Source organism: Lontra canadensis, unplaced genomic scaffold (genome assembly GCF_010015895.1).
Source record: "Lontra canadensis isolate GAN:19392208 unplaced genomic scaffold, GSC_riverotter_1.0 scaffold25, whole genome shotgun sequence".
Classification (NCBI taxonomy): domain Eukaryota; kingdom Metazoa; phylum Chordata; class Mammalia; order Carnivora; family Mustelidae; genus Lontra; species Lontra canadensis.
The window spans coordinates 3,911,676-3,939,655 of NW_022631019.1; the positions used below are offsets into that span (position 1 = coordinate 3,911,676).

General features: G+C 58.1%; 1 protein-coding gene across 3 annotated transcripts in view; it reads right to left on the reverse strand.

The window, feature by feature from the left end:
- Window positions 1-27,980, reverse strand: part of ACOT7 (acyl-CoA thioesterase 7) — a 92,036-nt gene that overhangs the window by 50,069 nt on the left and 13,987 nt on the right. Inside the window, exons 1-4 of one of the 3 annotated variants that reach the window (XM_032863265.1) lie at window positions 20,820-20,924; window positions 11,643-11,760; window positions 5,489-5,645; window positions 1,177-1,268 (exon numbers count right to left, since the gene is read on the reverse strand). In XM_032863265.1, coding sequence (XP_032719156.1) covers window positions 1,177-1,268; window positions 5,489-5,645; window positions 11,643-11,760; window positions 20,820-20,902 — 450 coding nt within the window. In that variant the 5' untranslated portion in view covers window positions 20,903-20,924. Of the gene's footprint in view, window positions 1-1,176; window positions 1,269-5,488; window positions 5,646-11,642; window positions 11,761-18,891; window positions 18,995-20,819; window positions 20,925-27,980 lie in introns of those variants that run through there. The other 2 variants (XM_032863266.1, XM_032863264.1) reach the window with 2 other exon arrangements.

The following is a 27,980-nucleotide window of genomic DNA, read 5'->3' on the forward strand; positions in this document are numbered from 1 at the left end:
GTCATCAGGTGGCAGCACTATGTCTCTTCTTTCGTGGGACCAAAGGACAGGCCACCCATCCAACTCAGGCCAAGGTCCAAGCACCCTTTCCCCTTCAACATGGAAAGGGCTCCCCTGTCTCCAGAGAGTTTTTTAAATATTTAGACTTTGTGGCAACTAGAGCCCCGCAGGCCGCCATCCCGACCTGGAGAGACGTGCCACCCGGGCCTCGCCTGCCCCCAGGGGCCCAGGCAGGGTGTGGGGTCAGACCCTGGGCTGCCATGGGCAGAGGTGTGGCTGGTGGGGAGTTCCAGGGAGCGCCCCCCGTAGGGTCACACTTGCAGGGGTGCAGGGAGTGGAAAGGTGGGCCGCGGAGTCAGAGCAGGCCTCCTCCAAGCAGGAAGGGCCTGCACCCAGCGTCCCTGTGAGGAGGAGGACGGGACCCAGCTTCTCTGTGAGCTCACTGCGAAAAGAGCAGGCGCCAGCGCCCACGGCTGTGGTTCCCAGTTACACGGTTTTTAAAAAAATCTGTTCTTTGCGTGAGCACAGGAAAATGCTCGTGGCAAGGCAGCCACCGTCCGAGCCACGGGATGGCTCCTCTAGAACAGCTTAGGTGTGAGAACAGAGCCACAGGCCTCCACCGAGGAGCTGTCACACATGTCTTAGAAACATGCAGGGACTTGGGCACCACGGGAGCGGGGAGGGGTAACATTAAAGAAGGAACTAAATCCTTCTATCGGCTCGACTTTCACCCTCTAACAGCCTGCCCACCCAAGCACGCCCAGCAGGCTGGGAATGAATACAACAGGCTCCCTTCCTGCAAAGATGGTTCTGTCTGCAGCAAACCACAGTGAGGGGACCAAGGATGGCAGGGGACGAGGCGGAAACCGAGATATCTTAGCCTCCGTTTCGTCAGGGGCTGAGATGAGGAGTGGCTGGCCTGGGCCACACAGTCGGGAGGTCCTGATTCTCTCAGAAAGACCCGTGACCTGGCACGGTCCCAACCCACTCTGGTCGGGACATGAGGAAGGGTCCTCCGGGAGGGGCGTCCACGAGTGAAACCTGCACGAAGATCCCCGCCAGGGACAGCCCCGTCCACCGGCAGCGCCGGCCCCCAGCCCCCGCTGTTGCTATCCTGGGACACCTGGGTAGCCTCTGCCATCTGCCCCCGAGAGAAGCAGAAGGGGGTCTCCTTACCACGACTGGAGGCACCTCCAGGACCTTGTCCACGTTCTTCAGTGACAGGGGCACATACCACAGGGTGGCCTTATTGGTCAGCTTTTTAGTACCTTCAGAGAAAAAAACCACGTGAGTGATGGTGCAGTGGGAGCCCAGGGCAGGTGGGGCTGAGCCGCAAGGTGGGAGCCGGGGCCCAGGGCATGGGGAGCTGCCCCAGCCCACCCCAGTGCTGCCCCCTGGAGGCTGCTGGAAAGACTTCCCATCACAGGCTGGGGAACAGCTTTCCAGCCTTTGCTAACACAGAGGCTCCTCCCCTACACGGGTCTTTGACAGGAGGGGAGTTTGGCCTTCGACTTGCCCAAAAGCCTGAGGGGTCTCGGGTGGGGCCCTCACCAGCCACCTCCCAGAGAAGAGGGGACAGAGCCAGGGCATTCAGGCTCCGCTGAGCTCGAATGTCTGCAACCAGATCCCGCAGACCTGAGCTCGGCGAGGGAACGTCCACCTCCTGAACAGGCTAACAGCTCCTGCCAGAGGGGGGCCAAAAGGACAGCGGCCCACGGACATGAGAGGCTTGGGGACACATGGAGCCAGAGCCCGCATGGGCAGCCCCGGGAGCGGCGGCGGCTGGGCCACAAGCTGGGGCGTGGCTGCACGGCCCCTGGGCAAAGCCTGTCCCACAAGGTGGGAGGCTTCACCCCAGACACTCGGATTTGTGGCCACCGGCCACCGACTCAGAACTCCAATCCGTGTGGAGTGCTGACAGAAGGGCAGTGGGCTGCTCAGCCCCACTGTGGGCCAAGTGACAGGAAACAGAACCTTCCTTAGGCCTACCAGGGAGGCCTGCCTGGGCTGAGAACCACGTGCCAGAAAAGTCCAGAGATCGCATGGTCCCTCGCCTCCCCCCTTGTGTAGGAGGAGCCTGGAGCCCAGAGAGGTCAAGGGGTCTACCTAGGGTCACACAGCAACTCGGTGCTATTGTGTGCATAGACCTACGCCTCCGGGGTCCCAGTACTTTCAGGGAAATGTCTGCAAAGATGCCTTAAAATGTAGCTTCCTCAACACAGAAGATCCTCCGTGTGGAGAACAGCAAAACTGCAGGACATGAAGGACGCCAAGCGGGGAGGGTGGACAGCAGCCAGGTGTCCTCTCCAAAGCCCGTCGTGGAGCTCTCTCCTAGCAGTGCTTTCTGACCTGGTGCCTTCCCAAAGGGGGCCGGGCCTCTCGCTTCTGCCCCTGAACACAGCCCCAAGGCCGGAGCTGAGCCCTGTGGTCACGCAGGAGGATGAGCCCCCGGCGCCCGGCCTGCACCACCAGCCCCATCAGGACAGGCTCTCCGTGCTTGGGAACCACAGGCCAGTAACAAGGAAAATATTTTCACTGCACTTTGACTGAGAGTGAATCTGACAACCTGCTTTTGGGAATAAAGATTTCCTGTTTGACTCTGCCAGAGCCAGTCTGACAAGCTGGTTTCCATGGAAACCCAGAGTGGCCCTTCTTTAGACCCAGATGAGCGCCACAGGCCAAATGAGGCAAAACATGCTAATTGTACTTTCTCCGTCATTTAATAAAACCATCAAAAGACAATTGCAGCATTAAAAACACCTCTTTTAAAATCTTAAGCGCTCCCAGCTATTTTCTGGAGCAATTTGCAACAATCAGGTCCCGGTTAGCTTAATATTTTGACAGTTGCCGGAGAGGAATGAGCGTGCTCGAAGGCAGAGTTTTGCCGGCTGTCTGCTTCGGCGCGTGCTCGCTTGGCTGCCTCTGGGCAGGCAGCACAGCCCCAGAGGAGGGGGACACACCAGACAGGGGACCCCTGCCTCCTGGGGTCTCAGTTTCCTCCCCGTCCCCTGTCAGAGTCACCCTGGGTCCAAGGGGCCAGGCACTGTTGTAGGCAGTGGGGGGGACCGCAGGGGACAAGGCAGCCACCAGCCCTGCCCTCGTGTTCTAGACATGTGGATAGAAAGACACACGTCAGGACAGAGAGGGAGGCCTCGAGAAACGTGGGGTCCCAGAGTAAGAGCGATCTGCACAGATCCAAACTCGGAAAGACAGAGGGAGGACGACTGAGACGCAGATGCCCAGACGTGGCGATGACAGAAAAAGACGCAGAGATGAGAGAGAGACGGACCTGTGGTGGGGGAGGGAGAGAGGCGGCTCCTGGCCCTTCAGCTGGAGGTATGGGGCAAGAGAACCCACACACGGAGAACAGCCACGGCCCTCGGGGCTCCAAGAATGGTCGCCCGCTTCGTGTAATAGGGAGGCCTGAGGATCAGGAGGCCCCGTCTGGAGAAGCAGAGCACAGTAGGGTCACAGAGCCCACACCCGTCCCGTGAGGCTGGACACCCGCAGCCCCTCTCCTCACCACCCGTTCTCTCCCCCGCAGGGCCCGTCAGCATTGCGTGCCCACCCTGCAGGGAAGGAGCGAAGCCAAGGCTGAGCGACCAGGTGCTGGGGGCTGGGGGCATCCTTTCGGGCAGGGTAGAGGGCTGCCATCTCGCCACCTCGGCCCCGGGCGAGAAGCCCCTGCCCCACAGTGGGAGCAATCCCTTAGAAGTCAGGCGGAGCGTGTCCTTCTAGACAAAACCGTCCGTCAGCTTCCCGTCTCTGGACAGAAACCCACATCTCCCTGACAGCCCCGTTCACTCCATCACTCATTCGCCTGCATTATCAGCTCTCCATCGGCTGCGGGCCAAGAGAAGCTGCCGGGAAGAGGAAAGCATGACTCCTTCCCTGCGGAGTTCATGGAGGAGGACAGGGCTTCTCAGCCTCGTCCGGCACAAGGACACGTTGGACTGGGTCTCCCTTCGCGGTGGGGACCCCCGGCCCCGGTGCGTGCAGTCTGTGCGGCTGCATCCCTGCCCTCCCCGCCCCGGATGCCAGCCCCTCTGCCCAGATGGTGACAACCAAAAATGTCCCCTTGAGAGTCACCGTGCTGGGGGCGCAACGCTGAGGGGCTGAGCTCCGCTTTGCAAGTCAAGAACGCCCGTCTCCGGGCCTCTTCCCCTTTCGCCATAGGGAGATGCTACTCAGTTCCTCAGGGTTTCTGGGGCCAGAAATCTGGAAGGCGGACCCGTCCCCATCGGAAGTCCCTGGCATCCTGCTGCTTACCACCATGAGAAAGCCCCACTGCTGGGACGGCCATCAGATGGAGAAGACGTTTGGAGATGGACAGCAGCTGAGACAATGAGTTCCCCTCGATCCCCGAGGCCTGGGCCACAGGGACTCCAAGGTCCCGTGGTGAGAAGACCATGTCCAGGTATCCCTTTCTGGGCCGCGGCATGCGACATCCATGGTCCCTTAGATGCCAGAGCTACAGGCTCCCCCAGGGCCTGGACACAAACACAGGGCACAGGGAGGCTGCGTGCTCCAGGGCCCCGGGCCCCCGTTCGGCTAAACCGTTCACCACGCTGCGGCCAGGCCTGCTGAGGACACCGGATGTTCCAGATGGACAACTGGGCTCCAGGCCCGGGGAGGGGAGAAGCCTGAGCCCCTGTAAGCTCTCCCAGCAGGGCAGCTGCAGGCCACCACTGCCAAGGAAGGAGGACGGGCACGAGGAGGAAGACCCAAGGACCCAGGCAGCTCCCGCCTCCAGAAGCAGCGTGGACTGTCCCCTGTGTGGGACAATGTGAGACGACAGGGTGGCCTGGGGCAGGGAGGGCGGCAGCAAGGGGACAAAGGGGCCTGCCTTCCTCATCAGCAGCCCGGTTATAAAAAGCCGCAGCGAGTGCAAAGCAGAGCCACACTCCCCTGCAGAGCCCAGTGGGAGGATGAAAAGGGGTTTCCATGGTTACCACTGGGGGAAGGAGAATATTCAGATCAAACTGAGAGTCAAAGGTGCAGAAGGAGCTTCAGCCTAAGCCTGGATGGGGGCCCCAGTGCAGGGAAAAGGGTGGGACAGCGACCCACTCCCCCACCCCCACGCCGCCAGTGGCCCCCATCCAGGGAACAGCAAAGAGGGTGGGGTGGGGGGGAGACAGCAGGGGGCTGGAGGGTGGCTTGTGCCCTCCCAGCCCACTGCCACCGCTCTGCCTCTGAGAAGCTGGTCACGGGGCCTCCTCCCGGGGAAGGCAGGAGGGGAAGGTCTGCGCACTGGGGGCGGCGGGGGGGAGCCCAAGTCCCACTGGGGGAGCTCGCGGTCACACTCATTGCCTAACCTGTCCCTGTCTGCAGAACAAGGATGGCAGGAGTGTCTGCTCAGGGGTGGAGCTGGGAACGGAGGGACTGTCACTCACAGAGGGCGTCAGGGCCAAGCCCCCTGTCAGCACGAGCTGTGGCTGCTGCTGGTGGGGACCCAGAGCTGGCTCAGTGAGACGCGTGCGGAAGTTACCTGTGAGGATGTTTTCCGACATCACGTGGACCTGGACCTCCACGGAGTGCTTGGAGGTGTAGGTGATCTCCGCGCTGACGTGCGCCACCTCGCCAATGCACATGGGGGACAGGAAGTCGGTGCGCTCGACGCGGGCCAGGGCGGCCACACAGCGCTCCTGCGGAGACCAGAGACAGGTGAGCCCCAGCCCTGGCCACACTCCTCGAAAGCGGCCCTTCTTCCCCCCGCTGTGAAAGTCACGCCATTTCTCGACATCACACATTCCTAATTGCAAAACCGCAGGACACACAGCAAGGCCTCACGGGACACCCTAAAGCAATCAACAGCGGATTCTCTGAGCAGTGAGGGTGGGAGTGGCTTCTTTTTTCTAATTTCTCTACAAAAGACGTGTATCACTTCCATAATGAAAAGTAAAAAAAGACATACTCATCATGGAAAATTTGGGAAGTACACAGAGAAGTAGACTGAGGAGGGAAAACCACTCCTCCCTTCGGAAGAGAACCCAGCTTTCTATTTCGGGATCTTCCTTCCCAGGCTCTTCTCCCCAAGAACGGGATCTCCCAGCTCCTCTGCAGTTACTCAGGCTCATGTGGCCGTGCAAACATCAACGGACGTGTCCCCAGCCTGCTTCTTCCTCCACTCGAAACAAGGAAACATAACCTGCCTGTGTTACAAACGATGCTTTGCAATCAGTGTTCCTTTGTTTAACTGTTATTTATCCTTCAAATAGTGCAGGACTCAAAACTCAAAGGAAGAAACAGGTACAGGGTACAAGATGTGTGTTTGTCACTGGTCCCCAGCCACCCAGGACACCCTTGGTAAGGGATCGACGTGGCCACGGAGTACACCCATGTCTGGAGGGCCATCTGGAGGGCACGCGACAGTCTACACTGGGGCTTGTTCTCTATTGAACCTGACTTCCTTGTTCTTCTGCATGGCCGTTTCCACCACAGACGTCACTGTCACTTTCCACAATGGACACACCCTCCGTTGCAAAAGTGTGTTTAATGGCCAAATAGAACGGAATATTCCATTATCACAGTCTTGGGTCCGATGGGTCCGTTTGCTTCTTACTATAAGCAACCCTGTGATGGGTATCCTTTCACGTAAATCATTTTCAGTACCGGGGGCTGTTTCCCAGACTGAAAGGACATTTTGGTGTATGTTCCCGAAAGTACTTCTCAACAGGGGGACCTCAGACCCTCACTGCCAAACAGAGCACTTGGCCCATCTATCGCTTTCTCCTGGAAAACAGCCCTCTTCTCCAGGAGGCTGAGCGCACCCAAGCTGGATGGGGAGCTGGGGGTAGGAGCCTGTCCATCCGGCCCTGCCCGCTCTGGTATTCGCCTTCCCAGTTAGTCCTCGCAGTACCCCTCATCCAAGGTTTGGCGACACTGAGCTTGTAGTAAGAGTCACTCTGAGCCCCGGGGGAACCTCCTGCGGTTATCTGTGCAAGAGCCCGCCTGCCGCCTCATGGACGTGCCAATGCCCTGGGGCCCCTCAAGCTGACCGGACCTGCTTCTCTGGAGGGACGTCAGAGAACTTGCACCTTCACCCCTCTTGGGTGAGTCAGGAACATGGGGTGGGGGTTCCTCCTGTTTCTGTTCCTATAAACATGCCAGAGCCAGGTCTCAGCAAGCAAGGGAGCAGAGTGGCTGGGAAAGGTTCCAGGGCTAGGCTGTGGCTTCTCTAATGTGTACCGACTCCCCCCCCCCACGAATTGCCCCCTAATCTGCCCTTGCTTTCCCCCAACCACGACTTGCCCCCTAAGTCACACGGACACTGAAACAAAGTGCACCCCTAGTAGACTTCTGTGGTTACGGCGCCACCCACCGGCAGAAAGCGGGAAAGGCATGTGCTGAGCGCAGCAGGACAGGAACCGAAGCCCCACTTCTGGGCGGCTTGGTGGAATTACGCAAGCGCTGTTACCCCAAACAGCACGGAACCAGGTGTCTTCACTGGAGAGAGGCTAAATTTTGGTATGGCTACACTCACACATGGGTAACATACGTGCGTGTGTGTGCGTGTGTGTGCGTGTGAGTAATTTTTCATGGGATTGCAGCTTAGTCTTTGAGGGACCTGAGCTCCCTCTTAGTGTCCTTCTTTCTGCAAGGAGGAGGTGATAAGATGCCTGCATGCCGAGACAAAGGAGGTGAACGGTGTGGGCAGGTGACCCTCGGACACTCCGTCAGGGGGAGGGTCATCGGCTTCTGGGCCGCAGCTGAGTGCGGATACACCAGGGGACCGGAGGCTGGTCAGGAGGTCAGGAGGCAGCTACTGGCATGGAGCCAGGCACTGGGCCCGGTGCGGCATGCAGGGGAGTGAGTCGGATCGCCCGCCCTCAGTTTGGGTTCGGACAGGGGGCGGATGATAAACAAGCGAACAGGACACGGCCACCTGGTGGCAGGTGCTCGGACGGGACCGTGTGAGAAGCGCTGGGGCTGGGGGCAGCCTCTGAGCTGAGGCATGAGTGGAAAGGTGGAGGCAGGTATGGACCGTGTGCACCCTCTCCAGCAGAGGGGAGAGCAGGAGGGACTGAGCAGGGCGGAGGCTGTGGCAGGTGCGGGGAGGGGAGCACAGCAGGAGGTGTGAGCTAAGGGATCAGCAGGCCCTGAGGGACCAGGACTCTGCGGGTAGGGCAGGGACCCCGAGCAGACCAGCTGACTTTCTAGTCCCCGCACTTCAGAGTGGCGTGAACTCTGAGCAGCTGGCGGTGCTGTTCCCTTCCATGACCCGGAACACGGACACGATGACCCAGGAGGAGACAGAGCTGCTCTCCACACTGTCCCAGGGAAAGCTGTCAGCACACACCTGCCACAGGAAGCCCTCAGGCCTGGCACAGGACGCCTAGCAGAGGCCTCACCCCTGCTCTTCTGGGTTGGAAGCCCCTTCTTAGGAATCTTCGGCTGGCTTCCAAAGGAGAGAAGGAACGTCTACAGGGCAACCGCTCCAGAGACCTTCGCACACGGGGCAGCCTAAGAGAGACGGGTGGGCTGCCTGGGGGCTCTCCACCAGACCAGGGTGCAGACAGCACGGGCCCGGACCCAGGGCAGAGGCAACTTGACCGTGAGCCGCTGCCCAAGGGCTCAGCAGGGCACTGGGCCCGCCTCAGGCATTCTGTAAAGAGCAGGTGCGACCCTAAGTTTCAAAACACAAGCCAGCAAACACCTGCACGCAGGAGGAGGGCCTCCAGGCTGAGCACACCTCTGACTGCCTGTGCCTCTGACACAGCCCCGGGCCTCTGTGCTTCTGGGGCTTAAAGCAGGGGCAGCCCCCACACCGGGAGCACTCTCACGAGTCTACCCCAGGAAGGGCCCTCCGCCATGCTCCCAGAGGTGACCAGTATCACAGTGCTTGCTGGGCTCCGGAGCAGCCACGGGGCATGAAGTCAGGACAGTGGCTTCAGGAGCAGAGCGAGAAGCAACGGCGCAGGGCCCTGGGCTCAGCTCCCAGCTCTGCCACTCGCTAGTGGGGCCGGCGGGCTGCTGCCAGGATCCAAGAGGGTGACCCCCGGAGAAAGGGGTGCGCTGCCCCTCTCACAGACACGTGGGCATCAAACGTGAGAGTGAGCGGGTCCAGAAGTTTCCCTCTCACTACGATGACTGTTTGGGCTGCACCTGCCCTACTCCCACACAGGCCGCCTTCAGCAGATGCCACCATAGAGAGGGCCACTCTGTGGGACCTTCAGGAAGTCGTGTAACTTCTCTAGGCCCCTGCGCCTCGCCTACAATGTGGGGTTAAGACGACAGTTGGGAAGATTCCAGAGAGAAAAGGTCGAGCACACAGTGTGGTCGCTGGTACACCCTAAGTGCCTACTCAATGCTCCATAGGACGGCGATTCCACACACGCCCTTCTCGCCAGAGCGAGTCCACCGAGCTCCAGGCCTCTACCCAGATGCTGAGCATCCGGCAGGGACGTGAAAGACAAAGTCCCTCCCTTCGTGGGGTTTACATTCTAACGGGGTGGAGGGGGTGGGCAGACCAAAGATAAATGAGCAAAGCACACAATGTTCCAGGAGCAACAGTGCTGTGGAGAACAGCTAGGAGCAAGGAGGGAGCTGGTCATCGGGAAAGGCCTCAGTGGAGGTCATACGTACCAGACTGGAACCAGGTGAGGGGGAGCCATGCAGATTCTGGGGGAAGAGCAGCTCAGGCAGAGGGAAGAGGCAGTGCAAAGGCCCTGGGGTAGGAACACCAGCCAGTCACACAGAAGCAAGAGAGCCAGTGTGGCCCAAGGGAGTATAAAGGGGAAGGCACAGGAGATGAGGTCTGGGAGCAAGACGGTGCTCAGATCCGGAACTACAGAGCAGGTGGAGCCACAATAGGACTGTCTGCCAGTGCCCTCAACAGAAGAGGAAGAACGGGATCACTGAAGGTCCCCAGTTTTCAGTGTGGGTAACCAGATGCCGTAGAGGTCATGTACAGAGGAGAGGGAGTCTGGGAGGAGCAGCCTGGGGACAGGTCCAGGGTGTCTTCTGGGGCCCATCAAGGTCAAGGGGCCAGTTCAGCATCCAGAAGGTGCCAACCAAGAGGTCCCAGCTGACAACAGAACCCTGGGGCCACATGACATACTAAAGACAGAAAGCGGATGAGGCCTGCAGGGGAGCGGGGTGGGGGCCTCAAGGGGTGGGGGTCCCCCTGCCTGACCCAGAGACCCAGTGAGACCCTCAGAGGTCAGCATTGGCCCCCATGCCAGGGTCTAACCACTTGGAGCTGCCTGGGGCTCACAAACCCTCCCTAGCCTGGAACTTATACGCCCCCATCCTGGGCCCACCAATCCAGAGACATCGCCAAGCCAACACATCAGAACGATCCCTCTTGTACCCCCAGGCTCCCTCCAGGGATGGGATGGGGAGGAGCAGGGGCTCAAAGCACAGGTTCAAGGCCTGGATTCATGGCCCAGACCTACCCCCTGCTTCCCCCACAGCCTCGGGCTAGCATGCAGGCTCTCTGTACCTCCATTGCCTCCCCTGTGCAACAGGGGGTAACGGGGGAGAGGATTATATGAGCAGAACCACTTCAGAGCTTTGCAAAATGCTAAGCACTCACTACCCAGCAGCAGTTACGTGGGTCCTCACCACGCAACCCCACCCCAACTCTCTCACTCCCCCATCCTAACGTTCTCCTTCCCGGGTCCAGCCTCTCCTGCCAGGACCCTCACTGTCTGTCTCAGCAGGCCGCCAGGTGCTGGGTCCTCACGCAGGCCCTGCCCCACAGCGGCCACCAGAGGGCGCACTCTGAACACGGCCTGGTTTGTCCCGCAACTCCAAGGGCAGGCACCTGAACAAATCCGGACTCCTAGCTGGGCCAGTGAGCCCCTCCTTCGCAGTGTGCTGAGGCCCCCTCACCCATGTCTACCCATTAAAACGTTCACTCTGGCTTGGTTCCCACACCTGCGCACCCACACACCTGTGCAGGGCTCTCTCTCCTTCCCCCTCCAGCCGGCGTACTGGAGCGTGCATTCCTCCCCTCGAGGTGGGTGGCTGGCCCAGGCCCAGGGAGACACAGGACACCGGGACGCAGAAGCCAGTGGTACTGCATCTCGACTGGCCCCCAGGTGGCAGTGTGGAGCAAGACAGACCCCCTCCCCCGAGCAAAGGTGCTGGGCCGCCTCCAGAGGAAAGGTCAGGTCCCTCGGCCCTTGAGGCAGGGCAGGAGAAGATGGGCCAAATGCCCCCCAGCTGCCCAAGCTGCAAAAGCAGAAAAGCTGACCCTCCTCCCGGGCGCTCTGGCCGGGCTTTGGTGGGCTTCCCCGGCAAGAGTGCCAGTGCTTGCCCAGCCTCCTCCCCATTGAAGGGACAGGGGAGGGCTTAGGCCCAGGGCAGCCGAGCTGGGGGAGGGCATTCTAGAAACCAAGACTCTTCTGGATGGAGGGGGAGGAACTTAAATGCAGCTCTCAGCCAGCTCCCCGCTTACTCTCTCGCTGCCCCCATCCCTCCTTGATGAATCCCCAAACCAGCACCATTCCAACGGGTCCCCCCCAGGGTTCCAGAAGCTCCCAAGGCCCAGGGACGAAGGAAGGGAGAAGCCCATGCAAACTCTTGTCCCGACCCGGGAATGGCTCGATGTCGCACACATCGGGACGCCGGGCCTCCTGGGCCTGGAATCTTCAGGTGATCCCAAGTGGGCTGGGTGGCGGCTCGCAGACGCTTACCCCATTCTGGCTGTTGCAGTGTCGGGTGCTGATGATGGCTCCTGCCTCCTCGATCATCTTCAGGATGGTCCCACCATGGACGTTGCCAGCCACATTGGCATCATCCGGCCGCATGATCCTGGGTGGAGGAGAGAGAAGCAGCGGGATAAGGCCACTGGGAAGGGTGTCACGCATGAACAGCAACAACCAGACGTCGTCCCAAGAGACCAAAGCCTCCTGAAGAAGGAAAAGGAACTTTCCGGGGAAGTTTGGTCAGAGTGGGCCACTGCTCTGACAGCCCCAGACAAGGGTCCTATCTCCATGGGAAGGAGGGAAGGAGGCAGACAGCAGGACTGTGTCCCCGGGGCCACAGGCACCCAGCAGGGAAGGGGTGAGAGCAGGGGCCTTCGGCAAAGGCAGCAAGACCAAAGCACGGCTATTGGGGTTCCCAGCACACCTGCCCCTCCTGGTTCGCAGGCTCCCCAGCCACCTATAGGGCTGAATGAGCACCAGGACATAGGCTGTGACCCCGTGGAAGGCCACCATCGGAGTCCCAGAGGGGAAAACACACCCAGCTTCGGCTGCTCTGAGAAGTGGAAACGGGCCACGGCTCTGAGACTCCTGTCAGCAGGGGAACATCCGCCACCACCTGCCCCTGGCCTGCTGAGCTCTTAGGGGTGCCTGAGGGGGGCTGGGTGCCTCGGATCGAGAGCTGGGAGCCCTCCAGGGTTGGGGGGAACTGAAATGCCACCTCAGTGGCCCAAAGAGGAAAAATGTTCACATCCCTGCTGTCGGCAGCCAGTGGTGGGGAAACTCCAAGAAATCTCTGGAATCCCAAGAAACCAGCTTGGTGCTCCTACAGTGGGCAACCCCAGTCTAGCTGGCACTTTCCCAAAGCACAACCAGGCTAATGAAATCTGCCTTCACCAGCCTCACGCCTGGAGAGAGGATCCGCAGAGCACAGGCCACAGTCCCAGCACGCTCACCAACTCCCGGGGATCCCCCAGCACACCCCCCGGACCAGCACCCTCCACTTGGGTCCAGAGAGCTCCGCCACCCTTTGGGGCTATGACCTCCTGACAGCTCCGCTCAGCGGCTCAGTCTAGCCAATCAGACCCCAAGATCATTCCTGGCTCCCACTCTTACTAGACCTGGGTGCGCCGGGCAGCAGACCAAACTCTCACTCCTCTTCCCTCCACTTCCCTGTCTTTAAAATAGGCATAATAACTGAGCCACTGCACTTGACGATGGGAGGACAGAATCACACAAGATAATGCAGTTAACAGGCCCAGCCACGGTGCCTGGCACATGACCAATACAAGCTCATCAGCAGTATCCTACCCTCTAGGTGAATGTTTACCCAACCGACTGCAAGAAGTTTGGAAGCTCCAAGACAGAGCTGGAAGGTGTTACTTTCTCAGCAAATGAGCATGGACATCTTGGGGTAACTGACAGCAGACTGTTGCCCACCCGCAGGTGCCACCACTTCATCCTGCGGGAGAGCTGGCTATGAGAACCGAGAACCACTCTGGTCGTGGGGCTGTCCCCCCCTGCCTCACTGGCTCGGGGCAACAGTCATGGGAACCTGACCAGAGGCCAGGGGAACCCCAGAACACCGGGAAGAAGCTTCACTTGGCTTCTCAAACGTTCACTTAAAGATATTTCTTGAGTCAACTCAACATGGATAAAGACTTGAATGTAAGACCGGAAACCATGAAACTCCCAGCTGAAAACACAGGCTTACAGTAAGCTCCTTGACCATCAGTCTTGGCGATGGTTTTTTGGATCTGACTCCAAAAGCAAAGGCAACAAAAGCAAAAATAAACAAATGGGACTTTACCGAAGTAAAAAGCTTCTGCAGAGCAAAGTAAACCATCAACAAAATGAAAACACACGGGCGTCTGGGTGGCTCAGTCAGTTAGGCCACTGCCTTCAGCTAAGGTCATGACCCAGGGTCCTGGGATCAAGTCCCGTATCCGGCTCCCTGCTCTGTGGGGAGCCTGTTTCTCCCTCTCCCTCTGCTCTTCCCTGCTGGTGCTCTCTCTATCAAACAAATAAAATCCTGAAAAAAAAAAAAAAAGAAGAAGAAAGAAAGAAAAGGCAACCTACCAAATGGGAGAAAATATCTGCAAATCATGTATCTGATAAGTGGTTAATATCCCAAACATGTATAAAGAGTTCACACAGCTCAACAGTGAAAAAAAATCTGATTTTAAAATGGGCAAAGAAGGGGCACTTGGGTAGCCGTTGGGTAAGCGTCTGCCTTCGGCTCAGGTCGTGATCTCGGGCTCATGGGACCGCAGCCTGCTTCTCCCTCTCTTCCCAGCTCATACTGTCACTTTCTCTGTCTCTCTCAGATTAATAAGTAAAGTCTTTATTAAATAAAGAAGTAAATAAAAAGGACAAAGTGGGGTGCTTGGTTGGCTCAGTCGGTGGAACATCCGACCCCTGATCCCAGGTCTTGAGTTCAAACCCATGTTGGGTGTGGAACCTACTTAAAAAAAATTTTTTTTTTAAACAAAACGGGCAAAGAAACTGACTAGACACTTTTCTAAAGAAGAGAGATATGGCCAACAGGTACACGGAAAAACGTTTCACACCACTCATCACTGTGGAAATGAAATTAAAACCATGGTGAGCTTTCCCCTCACACCTGTTAGAACAGCTATTATCAAAACGATAAAAGAGATCGGCTGTTGGTAAGGCTGTAGAGGAAGGGATCCTCATGCACTGTTGCTGGGGATGCACACTGGTTTAGCCACCATGGAGAATAGCATGGAGGTTCCAAAAAAATGAAAGCCGAAACCACGACATGATCCAGCCATTCCCCTTCTGTGCATTTACCCAGAGGAAACGTAAGTTGCCTCAGTGGTATTTGGAGCCTCCTGGGCGCTCATCAATGGCTGAGGGGATAAAGCTCAAAAAAGGAGGGAATCCGGTCAATCCTGACAACGCGGATGGACCCTGAGAGCATCATGCTGAGTGGAGTAAGTCGGAGACAGAAAGACAACTCTACCTGATCTCACATGCGGAATCCAAATCAGGGAGCTCAGGGAGAGAGAGCCAGCAGTCTGCTGGCTGCCTGGGGCCAGGCAGGGGGGCGGCGGGGCGAATGGGGCAGAAGGTGCAAACTCCCAGCACGAGGGAAACCAGTCCTGAGGGCGTCAGGGCAGCAGGAGGCTCTAGTTAGCCGTATGGCACCAGACACGGGAAAGGTGCTGAGAAAAGTGGCGGCCAACACTTCCACCCCCGGGAAAACTCTGCAGCCCTGTCAGGCAAGAGGTTAACGGTGGGAGGGGTGAGCCTCCTGCCACACGCGCGCCAAACCACCCCCCTGCACACCTAAAACTGGCACCACGGTCAACGCCAATGACATCACGATAAAGCTGGAAAAATAAAATAGTAAAAAAATTTTTCAAATATTTTCAGGTTGTAGGGGTGCCTGGGTGGCTCAGTGGGTTAAGCATCTGCCTTCAGCTCAGGTCATGATCTCAGGGTCCTGGGATCGAGCCCCGCATTGGGATCTCTGGTCAATAGGGAGCCTGCTTCCCCCTCTCTGTCTGCCTCTCTGCCTACTTGTGGTCTCTGTCAAAAAAATAAATAAAATCTTTAAAAATATATATGTATATATTTTCAAGTTTTAAAAATTCGGGCTTAAAAATAAAATAGAAATTCAAATCTATACTAAGGGTTTTCTTTGTTTTTTAAGTCTGAGTGAAGACGCAGCCAATTTAAATAACCAAACTAGGGGCACCTGGGTGACTCAGTCAAGGTTAAACAAGTGGCCTTCAGCTCAGGTCATGATCCCGGGGCTCCCTGCTGGGCAGAGAGCCTGCTTCTCCCTCTGCCTGCCACTGCCCCTGCTTGTGCTCTCCCCGCTCCTCTGATAAATAAATTAATAAAACTGCTGTTATCAGCCTCTTTCCGTTGTATCTGTTTTCAACTTAGTAAAGGACAGATGGTCATTTCTGCCCAGAGGCTGGTTGTCCTGGGGCTGCAAGGGGTCAGGGGGCTGGCCAGGAAGAGCAGAGCCCCTGGGTTCTAGAGCATCAGGGAAACTTGAGTCCAGCCTTTCCTAGAAACACCAGAGCCTGCCTCTGGGGGAGCCCGATTCCCACCTCGGGCCTCACTTGGCCTGTGGAGCTGTGCCCCCCACGGTTGGCCCACAGCAATGCGGCGTGGTCTGGGAGGAAGGCAGACTCGGGGCCACAGGGCAGACGAGGAAGTGCTCACATCCGGCGGGGCACTGAGGAAGAGACTGATAAGGAGGCAGCCTTTGAGATAGTGTCTGGGGCCATCGTGGGACACTCAAGGGTCCCCAGAAACCCCACATCATCCACACCCGGCTGCCCCCAGGAGCCCCCAATGACACCCTGGGAATAAATCCCAGGAGCTCCACACTGCACATCGTCGGACATGAAAGCTCATTGGGACACTTGCCAGTCCCCACACTCCTGGGTCACCCAGGTCCTGCATAAATAGTCTTAATTCCCCAGGCCAGCTGGCCACTCAGGCAGCCCTGAGCCTCCGTCCGGGACCTGCAGAGGCAGGGAGACCAGAGCCCAGCTCCCCACTCCCCTCGGCCCCAAACGGGCAGGGCTGTCCTCAAACACCCGTCACTCCGTCGGGGACTTTCCCACCCATCTCACTTCCCTAGAGTCCCGCGCCACTGGCCTGGTCCTCTCCAGGCAGGCAGGTGTCTGAGGGGTGAGACAGCCAAGAGAACATGTGGTCCCTGGTCCAAGCTTTTGTTTTCCCATTTTTAATGAAGATGTGGATGTGAAAAGTGCTTCGCTTTCCTCTTCACTATTAAGAATGAGAAAAGCAAGCCCAGAGAAGCAGGCACAAAGCCAAGGGAGGCTTCTACACCTGCCTCACACCTCCTGGACCTAACTGGCCACGTAGCCCGCTGCCTCAAGGGTCACCAGCCCCCAGGGCTATCAGTGGGGGAGGGCGGCCCGGCATTGCCTGTGGACACTCCAGCTGGGCTGGTGTGCTCCGATCCAGAGCTCCGCTCATCCAAGCTCGTCCTACGGACGTCGCCAAACATGATTAATCTTGTTCCCCCTGAGCTCCATGTACCTGGCCTCACAGCAGACACCTTGAGGACAGGCCCTGTCCCCCTGTTGCTTGGCCCCGCACAGAGCTTTTATACTGGGTTGAACTGTGTCCCCCAAAAGATATGCCCACACTCTAGCTCCCAGAACCTGTGAACGGGACTTCTTCAGAAATGAGTCTTTGCAGGCGTGATCAGGTTCGGCAAGGTCAATTGGGGGCACTCCGATCCAAAACGACTAGTGTCTTTTTGGAAAGAGGGAAATGTGGACACACCAGGGAGGAGGCAGAGACCAGAGTGACGTGTCTATAGGCCAAGAAACGCAAGGGTGCCAGGAGCCACCTGAAGCTGGAGGAGGCGAGGAAGGATCCCCCCACAGGGCCCTCAGGGGAAGCGAGGCCCGGCGGACACCAGGATTCGGGGCCTGGGACCTCCAGGCTGTGACAACAGACATTTCTGTTATTTTAAACCACCCAGTTTGTGGTCACTGGCTATGGCAGCCAGAGGACACTCGCACTCGGGGGTGGGGGGACTGTGCTCCACCCACAGAAGACAGCATCGAGGGACAGGTGAGCCCCAAGGGACCTGCAGCAGTGGCTACAGCCGGAGCCTGACACTCAACTCCTGAGTCCCGAGCCCAGTCAGCCCAGGCCAGGCCCCAGCACAGGGGGTTGACCACTCCCCCCACCTCCACATCCCCCCAGCACTCTCTGATTCTGACACCACAACGTCCCAGCTAAAATACAACACTGCAGGGGCGCCCAGGTGGCTCAGTTGGTTAGATGTTGGCCTTCGGCTCAGGTCATGATCTCGGGGTCCTGGGATCGAGTCCTACATGGGGTTCCCTGCTCAGTGGGGAGTCTGTTTCTCTCTCTCCCTCTGCCCCTCCCCCTGCTCCTGCTCTCTCTCTCTCTCTCTCAAATGAATAAAATCTTTAAAAAAATAAAAGAAAATACAACATTGCAGCGTGAGTTCCATGGTAAGTGGGGAGGGAGGTGGTTTCCTCGATTCAACAGGGAAAGCTGAACTAGCTCTCTGAGGTAGAAGGTAGTAGGCAGCACAACGCACAGCCAGACTCCCAGGACAGATAAAGTCCTCTCGGGTTTTCCACCTGTCCCAAAGAAGGGCAGAGCCATCGGGGCCCCAGCTGTGGTCCAGGTGGGGGCCTGCAGGGCGGCCAGTGCCAAGGACACCACCGAGACTGTGCCAAAGGTCCCCGGACCTGTCCCTGTGGGGCAGCGGTGGGTGTCCCGAGCAGGGACAACCCCAGGGTGCTTCTGCCCTGACCTAACCCGCAGCAGTAGCGGCCGAGCTGCGAGCTTCGAGCTCCATGCGAGGAGCCGCCGCCTTGGCAGGAAGCCAAGGACGAGCAGGTGCAGTCGCTCCTGGCCGGACAGGAGCTGGGGGGCCGACCGCAGGTTGTGCACGTGCCAGGAGGACCATGTGGGCTGGGGGATGGGACAGGTTCAACCAGGCAGCCCCAACCATGGCCATGTGAACACCCCACCTTTCTACAGGAGACCCCGCCAATCAGAAGCCCAAGTGACCCTGCTTCTCCTCTCCAACCTGCTGTCCAAGAAGGTTCCAGCAATGTGCCTTCAACCCCAGAGCCTCCACCAGTCCCTAGAAGAGGCAGGGATAGAGAAATGGCTGGGCCAGGAGAAAGTCCCTGGGGCTCTTCCAGGCCCCAGAGCAGGAGTGGGAGGCACCGATCTCACCCAAAGGCCCAGGCTCACACTTCGGCCAGGACCGGGGAATGAACCAGAGAAAGCTCCAGGTGCAGCTGGCTGCCCAGAACCCACGGATCCCAAGACCCCAGAGCACTGGGCGGCTGGGCAGGCAGGAAGCGAGCAGCGCCCCACACAACCACAGGACCCTGCTGGCAAGAGAAAGGGGAGAACCGGAAGCAGCACGGCCGCAGAGAGAAGCGGCTGCCAACCCGGGGCCATGCTTCCCCATCCTCAGGCTGCGGTCCTGCCGAGGGAGCGACGTGGGGGCTGGACCTCCTGTCCCAGCTTCAGCCCCACCTGACGTCCGGAGCAGCAGATCCGGAGCAGGCACAGCTGTCCTTCGTCACAGGGAGCCAGCCAGCCCCCACACTGGATGCGGGGGGCACATCCCCTCTACCACCTGACCCCGTGAAAGTGCCCCCAGACAGACCATCTGCGACAGTAGCCCCGCAAGAGGAGAGGGAGAGCACGAGACTGATGGTACCTGCTCAGCTGGGAAGCCATGCCCGCTGGGGCTCGTCCTGGGTCCCGAGAGAAGCCAGGGGCTAGTGGCAGCCAAGTCACCCGCCTCCCACTCCAAAAGCACCGTCCCAAGTCCCCGCCACCAGGCTGCCCAATCTAACCAGGAAGAGGCTGCCTCACCAATCCGGAGAGTCTACCAAAAGCCGGTGTCATAGAAACCTCATTTTGTAAATAATGACAGTGGAGGAGAACACATCTCCGAGCCCTTCCGCTGCTGTGCGTGGGATCGAGAAGTCACACAGAGATGGCCACCATCTCTGAGAAGTCTCTGGGGGGCCCGAGACGGGGCAAACGCCCACCCAGGGTCCCGGGAAAGGCTGGGCTCTGGGCCCAGAGCCACCGCACGCCTTCAGAGCTTCCCCAGATGCACACAGGGGAGCAGGGTCCCAGGCCAGAGTGAGACTCACAGCAAGGGTCGCATCAGGGGCAGAGCCCAGCATCCTGCCCAGAGGGGCTGGCATCTAACACCTGTCCCCAGGCTACCTCCAGGGCTCTAGGGGCCGGGTGAGCCGCTGGAAGGGAAGTGGGGAGAGGAAGCAGCCAGCTCTGCCAGCCCCCGCTCTCCCGTGGCCGCCACCGCACAGACCTGCCTCCTCCCTTCTCCGGGGCCAGGCGGCCAGGGGCAGACCTTCCGTCCCCCAGGGGGCCTGCCCTTCTCTCCTCCCACTGGGTGTTGGGAAGAAGGAAAGCAAGCCATCAGAGTGGCCGAGGAGCTGGTGTGACGTTGGCAGCCCCAGGAGAGGAGGCTGGATGTGTAATTACCGTCCCTGTGCCCCAGGGCCACCCCCGCATGGGGCCACCGTGACGGTGGCTGTGAATGAATGAACCGGCCTGCAAGCCCCGTGAGGGACCTTTCGTGGACTGTCCACCCGGCTTGGCTCCTGGGCATGGGTCCACCTCGCCGGGGGGCGACTCCAGCAGGTACCGTGCTCAAGAGGTAAACTTGGGCCAGAGCCCCAGAGGGGTCCAGGCCAACTCAGCCCACGGCCGCTCTCACCACCAGAGCCCCGGCGTGCTCCTGGCTGCCTCCCTAGAACACGGCGATCTGCTCCTGAAGGCACAGCTACCATTGTCCCACGGCCTCTCACCTTCATGTGAAAAGAAACAGAGGCAAAATTCCAGACTGACCAGCAGCACAGCGGCACACTCCACAGCGAGGCCGGCCAGGGCAGGCCGGGGTTCAGACGGGCCCATGCACCACACCTGAAATGTCTACCTGGAAGGGGAGTCAGGGCAGAGTCTGGGCGGAAAACCTTCCCCAAGCCTTCCCCTACCCTCACAGCCCGAGGGGGGCCCTGGCAGGACGGCGGACCTCCTTCAGCCCCTCAGCTGTCCAAGACGTGGCTTCAACCTGAGTAGAAATGACCCCATTTGCCAGCAGCCCCGAGGACTACTCCTATAGGGCAGGGACTGGGGCCATCCTGCTCACTGCAATGTCCCCAGCACCTGGCACCACGCGGGACACAAAGCAAAGTGCCATGAACAGGTATCAAATCAAAGAGTGATCCAGTCCCTGAGAGACACAGGTGGACAGAGCCACCACCCCACCCACCCTAGGTCCCCTCCGGTCAGCAGGGTGCTCCGGCCCCGTGCGCACCCAGCCAACAGCCTGCACCTCCCCCTGCCCTCCCTGCCCAGAGAAGCCTGGCCACACTCTCATTCCCTAAAAAAGGCCAAGACCGCTGTCCCCACAGGCCACCACAGTGGGCCGTGTTCTGGGCCCGGTCAAGCCCGTCTATCACCCGCGGGCCAGAGAAAAGGCCCCCAAGGCCACGGGTGTCCACTCCAGCCAGAGGGCATCCCAGAGCCATGTGTCCAGACACCCCACCATCACAACCAGGGCCCCCTCCGGCCCCACCCCCACCCCCAGCCATCCCACAGTTGTCTTACAACTTGGCCTTCCCCCTGAGACAGGTCTCGCCAGCTCCCTTCCTCAACACTTTCAGGGACGCGCCCCTCTGAAGCCCGAGCATGGTCTCTGCGTGTCTTTTCCAGAGCCCCGGCCAGATGGGACCCGGAGGGGGGGTGTCAGCCTGCCCGCTGTGCCTCGGGCCGCATTTGGACTCGGCCGCATTCCTCTGGGCGGGCATCGCTGCCTCCCTAAGCAACGCTGGCTTCTCTCTCCGCCCTGGTCTCAACCCTGGGTGCGCTGGGCACGCGGCCTACCCCAGGTAAGGAGCAGCCACCCCACCACTCCCAACACTGTGTGTGCCCGTGACCTTCTCAGATCCCTTAAAATCACAGGAAATTGGAGTTGAAAAGAATGCTGGAAATTACTCGCTTCGAGCCCCATCTTCTACCGGTGGGGAAAGCAGGCCCGTGGAGGCGAGGGGGGCGGCCCCCGTGTCACGCACACCTGGAGGCGGCATCGGGCACCTTTGAGGGAACATCCCGGGAGGCGCTGGGCCACGGAGAGACGCAGCCTCCCACACACCGCAAAGACCCGCCCAGGTGATGGGGTGATGACTCACAGACGGACGAGAGGCCACAACTTGCCCCACCAGTTCCTTCCCAATTATGGAAAGATCATAAAAATGCTCCAAGACCGGCTTCAAGGGAAGCCGTCCTTGCCGGAGCGCACAGGGCATCCCCTGTCCGCCTAGAGGGAAGCGTCGAGGCAAGCCACAGAGTTCAGACCCAAATGAGGCTCTCTCCCCATTTTCGTCATTAGAAGGAAGAATGTGTCAGTTCCGGAATGATCCGCGGAGTGACAGGCAAGCCCAATGCCTTAAGACCTGCGTGCATGGACACACCCTGAACCAGGAGAACTAAGACTTAGAAAACCCAAACAAAGCCCACGGGGAAGTGCAATGAGGGAACCCTGCGGGAGACGACACCGGGGACACCCGCAGGTCGTCCCACAGCTCCAGCGGAGCAGCGGGGCCGTGTCACCGCCACTGGCCGCCCAGCCACGCCGACTCTCCGCGGAGCAGGCTCGTCCGTCGTCAGCCTTCCGAGCAAATCACTGTGAGACAACCAGCAAAGCAGCAGAAATGACCAGGAGGTGGTTTCCGAATTAACCAGGTGCCCGGAACGGTTCCCGGCACGACGATCCGAACGGCCAAAAGGCAGGGAACAGCCCAGGAGCCCTTCACGCAGGAACCGGCAAGTCAAACGCCCTCCGTGCGCACGACAGGACAGGATCTGACTGAGGAGGAAGCGGGGGCTGATGCCCGCTACCACGCGGGAGAGTCCCCAAAACATGATGCGGAGGGCAAGCAGCCGTCCCAAAAGGCATGGTTCCGAGGACACGAAACGTCCAAGCAGGCCGGTCCAGAGACGAGAGCAGACCGACGGACGGCCGCCGGGGCTGGGGGCGGGGCAAATGGGGAGTGACAGCTAAAGACCACAGCGCTTCCTTCGGGGTGAAGACAAATGTTCCCGACTCAAACCACGGTGACGGCCGCCCAAGCCTGTGCACATACCAGAGCACACCGAGGGGCACTCGAGTGAACGGGATGCAACTTACGACCCAACAGAGCCGTCGTCACAACACCTGCGGCAGGCCGCTGGGGGACACAGGCCCCCCCGCCTCCAAACACTCGGCCCAGGAGAGAGCTCCCAGACTTGGGCCCAAAGAGCACCACGCACAGCTGGTCAGGGCGGCGGCTTCGAGGCTTCTGAGACCCACCGGCCACCAGCTCCGCGCACGAGCAAGCCTGCGCCCCGCTGAGACATCGGTGGCAGCCGTTTTCTTCAGCTTTCAAGTAGAAATACCACACAAGGGGCGCCTGGGTGGCTCAGTCGGTTAGACGTCAGCCTTCAGCTCAGGCGATGATGGCAGGGTCCTGCTTCTCCCTCTGCCTGCCGCTTGCTCTCTCTCCCTTTCTCTCTCTGGCAAATAAATAAATAAAATCTTAGGAAGGAAGGAAGGAAGGAGGGAGGGAAGGAGGGAACGAAGGAGGGAAAGAGGGAAGGAATACCACACAATCTAGCGATTCCACTTCTGCGTATTTACCAGAAGAAAATGAAAACACTAATTCAAAGAGATATGTGCACCTTGATGTTCAATTCAGCATTTTTTGCAACAGTCAAGATTCAGAAGCAAGTGTTCATCGACAGAGGAATGGATAAAGAAGATGTGTTACACACCCCCCATATGCACACACACAAAGGAATATTACTCAGCCACTAATAAAGAGGAAAAAATCTTGCCATCTGTGACATGGGTGGACCTGGATAGAGGGTATCATGCTAAGTGAAATAAATCAAAGACAAATCCTGTGTTCTACTTTTATGTGGATCTAAAGAACAAAACCAAACCAAATAGAACAGACTGGTAAATACAGAGAACTAAGTAGTGGGGGGGCAGGTTAGGGGAGGAAGAGGTACAAACGTCCATTTATACATGAAGCCAGTCACAGGGACGTAAAGTACCGCACAGGGGATTTGGCCAAAACATCGTGAGGACTGCAGGCGACGGACGGCACCTACACTTCCGGCAAGCACTGCGTGAGGCACGTGAATGCCCGCTCACTCGCCGCACGTCGGAAACTAATCTAATACTCCGCGTCCACTGTACCTCAATTAAAAGGAAGAGCATTAGCAACAGTTTTCAGATGCCACAGGTTATTCAGGCAACCCCGGGCTGGCCTGTGGGTGTCCCCACCTCTCAGGTCCTGATGTTTATCAGGCACACAACATGATGGGGCACGGGGGAGTGTCAGCCTGTCATTCAGGAAGACTGAGTATTGGCCCAGCAGGATCTGGTTTCCTGAGACACCGCCAGGCTCCAGAAAGCAGTTCAGCCATTAAAGCTCTGGATTCCAAAGGCACACCTGAGTACAGCCAAGGAGCACAGGCCAAGCATGGCATTTACGGAAAATGACGGCCACCGGCCCTCGCTCACCCTGATCAGTTACCAGGCTGAAGTTCCCACCTGCCAAGGGCCCAGAGGGTCATGAAATATTTAGGCTGCTCGAGAAGAGACTGGAATTGGAAGCCCGGGGACTTTCAACCGGTGGAGAGCGGGGCCAGTGACCATGTCACAGTGACCTGCAGACGGCTGGAGTGTGCCAAGGAAGGCCAGGACACAGGCTGAGGAATCAGAAAATACCTCTGAAGCATTCCCCAGCACCCCATTCCCTCCTGAGTGGCCGCATGGCACATACACCAGAAACCCTTCTCAGACCCCCCAGACAAATCTTCGGGGGGCAGGTACTTCAGCTAAGGCTTCTCCCTTTCCCAGGGTGAGCAACACCCTGGCCTTTGTGCCATGAGCCACACATTTCCCTGAGGCTCAGAGAACCTCTCAGTCTTGTGCTGAGTTTGGGAGGAGACAAATCCTGCCTTTGACTTATAATCCTACCCATTCATAAACCAAAGTCGGGGCACCAGGCCGTGTCTGGGCAGCTGGCGGATCAGAGCTCTCCCCATCACCTCCCTTGAGCAGGTGATGAGACACACCAGCTCGGTGTAAAGAGACCTGACTTCCAGTATTCACTGTGCTGACCGCAGACTCCTGCCCTCAGTTTCCCTATCTGTAAAACAGGGAGCCCCTCTGCCCCCCGGGGCTGAGGGCTGAGTGGGCATGAAGGAAGGGTGCAGACGGGAGCCAGGGCAGTGGCTCAGACTGCGGGTGCGGCTCCCCCTCTGTCAGCTGTTAGGAGGCTCTGCTCCACATCCAGAGGGTGGGAAAACTAGTTGTACAATTCTTTGTACAGAGAAAGCAATTCTTTCTCCCTGTACTTCACCTCCCAGTGCAAACATGACCTCCCCCATTTGGATTAAAATTCTGATTTCCCTGATGCACCTGATGCCCCATTAAACGTTCTTGCTGGGCTGTGGGGCACTTCCAAGGTCACAACTACTACAGACAACCTCCCGCCTTGCAGGGTTTTAAGCACACTTACGATGGCCCATCATGCCCGCTGGGCCTGGCTACGCAAGCCCAAGCCTCATGGAACACGTGTAAGGGCACCGAGGGGTTCTGGCAGTCTGGCATGGCCGTGGACGGTTTCCAGTGGGGACCTGCCCCACAGGAGGCCTGCACAACCAGCCTGCCACCTGCCCTGGGATAGTTGGGGACAGCACACCGCTGCAGGGACAGCACACCGCCACGGGGACAGGAGGGTGGGGAAGTAGGAAGGGCGGAAAGACCAGAAGGGGGCCTGTTGGTGTTCTGGGAGGTGAAGTGGGAAACAGATGCAGAAACAGAGGCCCGGCCCACTGCTGAAATGAAACCACGTGGGTGACCAACACCCCACGTTCTGTAGGGCACTTTTACCCCTGGTGCCCCTCTGCTTCTGTCCTCAGGGTCGGGGCAAGCCGAGGGTGTGGGGCAGGTTTGTGGCTTCACCCTGGGACGCCGACAAGGACCTGGGACTCACAGAGACTGTCCCCATCTGGAGAAAGAGGTGTGTCCACATCAAAAGAACAAAGCTGGACCCTTATCTGCACCATCTATGAGGAAGAACTCAAAACAGGGAAAGCCCTAAAGAGTTGAGACTGCGGAAATCTTGAGAGGACACACGGGTAACCTCCTGACCCTGGACCTGACACCGTTTGCTGGATCCGACAGCGAAAATCACAAGCAGAGTCAGAAAATAAAAAACGTGAATTGGATTACATCAAAATCCAAAACTTCTGTGCTTGAAAGCATGGCATCCGGGGCTCCTGGGTGGCTCAGTGCGTTAAGTCTCTGCCTTCGGCTCAGGTCATGATCTCGGGGTCCTGGGATCGAGTCCCACATCGGGCTCTCTGCTCAGCAGGGAGCCTGCTTCCTCCTCTCTCTCTGCCTGCCTCTCTGCCTGCTTGTGATCTCTCTGTCAAATAAGTAAATAAAATCTTAAAAAAAAAAAAAAAAGCATAGCATCCAAAATGGCGAGACAACCCACTGGACGGACGAAATCTTTGCAAACCACGCATCTGAGAAGGGACTTGTATGTAGAATCTGGAAGGAGCTCTCAGCACTCAAGAATAAGACAAAGAAGCCCAATGAAAAATGAGGAAAGAAACTGAACAGACCAAAATGTACACTGTCTGGGAAGCACACAAAATCGGTACAAAAAGTTACGTGTCATCAGTCATCAGAGAAACCAAATCAAGGCCACAGGGAGATGCCGCGTCATGCCCACTCAGCCAGGGCAGCTGTAACCCAAGAGGCAGCTTCCTAGCACTGAGGAAGAGGCAGGGACCCCCCACCCCTGCACTGCTGGAGGAGGGGACAAAACAGTGAGGCAGCCACGCTGGAAAGCACGCTAGTGGCTCGTCGGAAGTTTCCGCGTAGAGAAACCCTATGACCCAGCAACCCCACTCCCAGACGGGCTGGTTTCCTCACACCACCTCTGACACCCGGTGTGAGGGGTCTGTTTTCCCGGCTGGGGGGCCTACGATTCAGGGCAGTTCTGATGCGAACAGCCCGGGGTTAGCTCAAGCCCCAGGTTCAAGGGGTCAGGTCTGTCCCCACTTCGATGCCAGCGACGAGCCCCAGGCCACCTATACTTCTGACAAAATGGCTCTAGAAATCGGGGTTCCCACAAAAACCTCCTCCAGTTGGATAATTTACTGGAGCAGCTCACAGAACTCAGGCAAAAGCTATATTCACGTTTACTGGTTTGTTATAAAGGATACAGCTGAGGCGCAGCCAAATGAAAAAGACACACAGGTCAAGGCATGGGGTGGGACTCAGCCACACCACCCTTCTGCGCACCCAGGTGTCCAGCAACCCGGGAGATCTCCGAACTCCACTGTTGGGGATTTTTATGAAGGTCCCATTATGGAGACACTGGTGATTAACTCAACTTCCAACCCTCCCTTCCCTGGCTCCAGGCACGAGGTGGGGCAGAAGGTTCCAACCGTCTAGCCCTGCCTGGGTCATCCTGGCTACCAGCCCCCATCCTGAAGCTCTCTAATAGACTCCCAGCCCCCTAACCACCTCATTCGCATACCAAAGACACACTGTCACACAGGAAATTTCAAGTGTTTTAGGAAGTCTGTGCCAGGACTCAGGGACAAAGACCAAATATGTATTTCTTATTAAGCCACACTAGGTATACACTAGAGAAAAAATAACATATGCCCACACAAAAACTCACAGTAAGTTATACATGGTAGCCAAACGGTGGGAGCCCAGCAAATGTCCATCAACTGATAAATGGATACACAAATGCGGTATGGACCCTGCAGTGAGTTACGGAGGCAGCACGGACACCTGCTACAGCCCAGGTGACCCCTGAAAACAGGATGCTCTGTGAGAGCAGCCAGAGAGAAAACAGCATATTGCATGATTCTGCTTATTTGGAATGTCCAGAAGAGACAAACCAATAGAGAAAGAATAGAGATTGGGCAGATTAATAAATTAATAAAAATTTAAATTAATAAAAAATAAAAGCCTCATTGAGAACAGAGTCGGGAGGGCAGCAGGGGGCGCTCTCAAATCTTACAACTGGTCCCTCGCAGCCCCACCAGGAAGACAGATCCCGGCAGGTCCCCACTGCACCGCTCCCGCTGGACCACCCCAGCAGGAGGAAGGAAGGCGCTCGTGCTCCAGCAAGGGCCCCGCCAGCGAGAGGCGATGCAGCCAATGAGAAGCCACGACACTTCCAACTCCCAGTTTGCTCCAACGGGCTCCTAGTTTACAGCAGCCCTCCCGGCTCCCCCTTCCCTCTATAAAAGCAACCTCTGTTCTCCAGACGTGAGGAGGGTTCACAGTAGCTCGCTTGTCCCAAGCTGTAATGATCTGGTTTTCCCCAGTAACCCCATTTTTGCTGGTGAAATTGTGCACTCCGGTGATGAGTCATACGGAACCCAGGTTACGTGCCCGTAAAGCTGGTACAAACGGGGGGGGGGTACACCCACCGCACCCACCGAACAAAGTTTCTATAAAGTTTGAAATAAACAAGGGAAGGCCATGGACAGCAGCACAGGGTCACGCTGCTGAAGATGAGCCCAGCACGCGAGGACAGCTCCCCCTGCCCCATACAAGCCTGCGGGTCCAAAATCACAGCTTGACCGCCCTGCCCCAGGGGACAGCAGAAGGCACATGTGCCCCGACTCCTCGGCAGCGTGTGCCCGGGGGTGAGGAGCCGGCACAGCTGTTAGGAGTGGTGC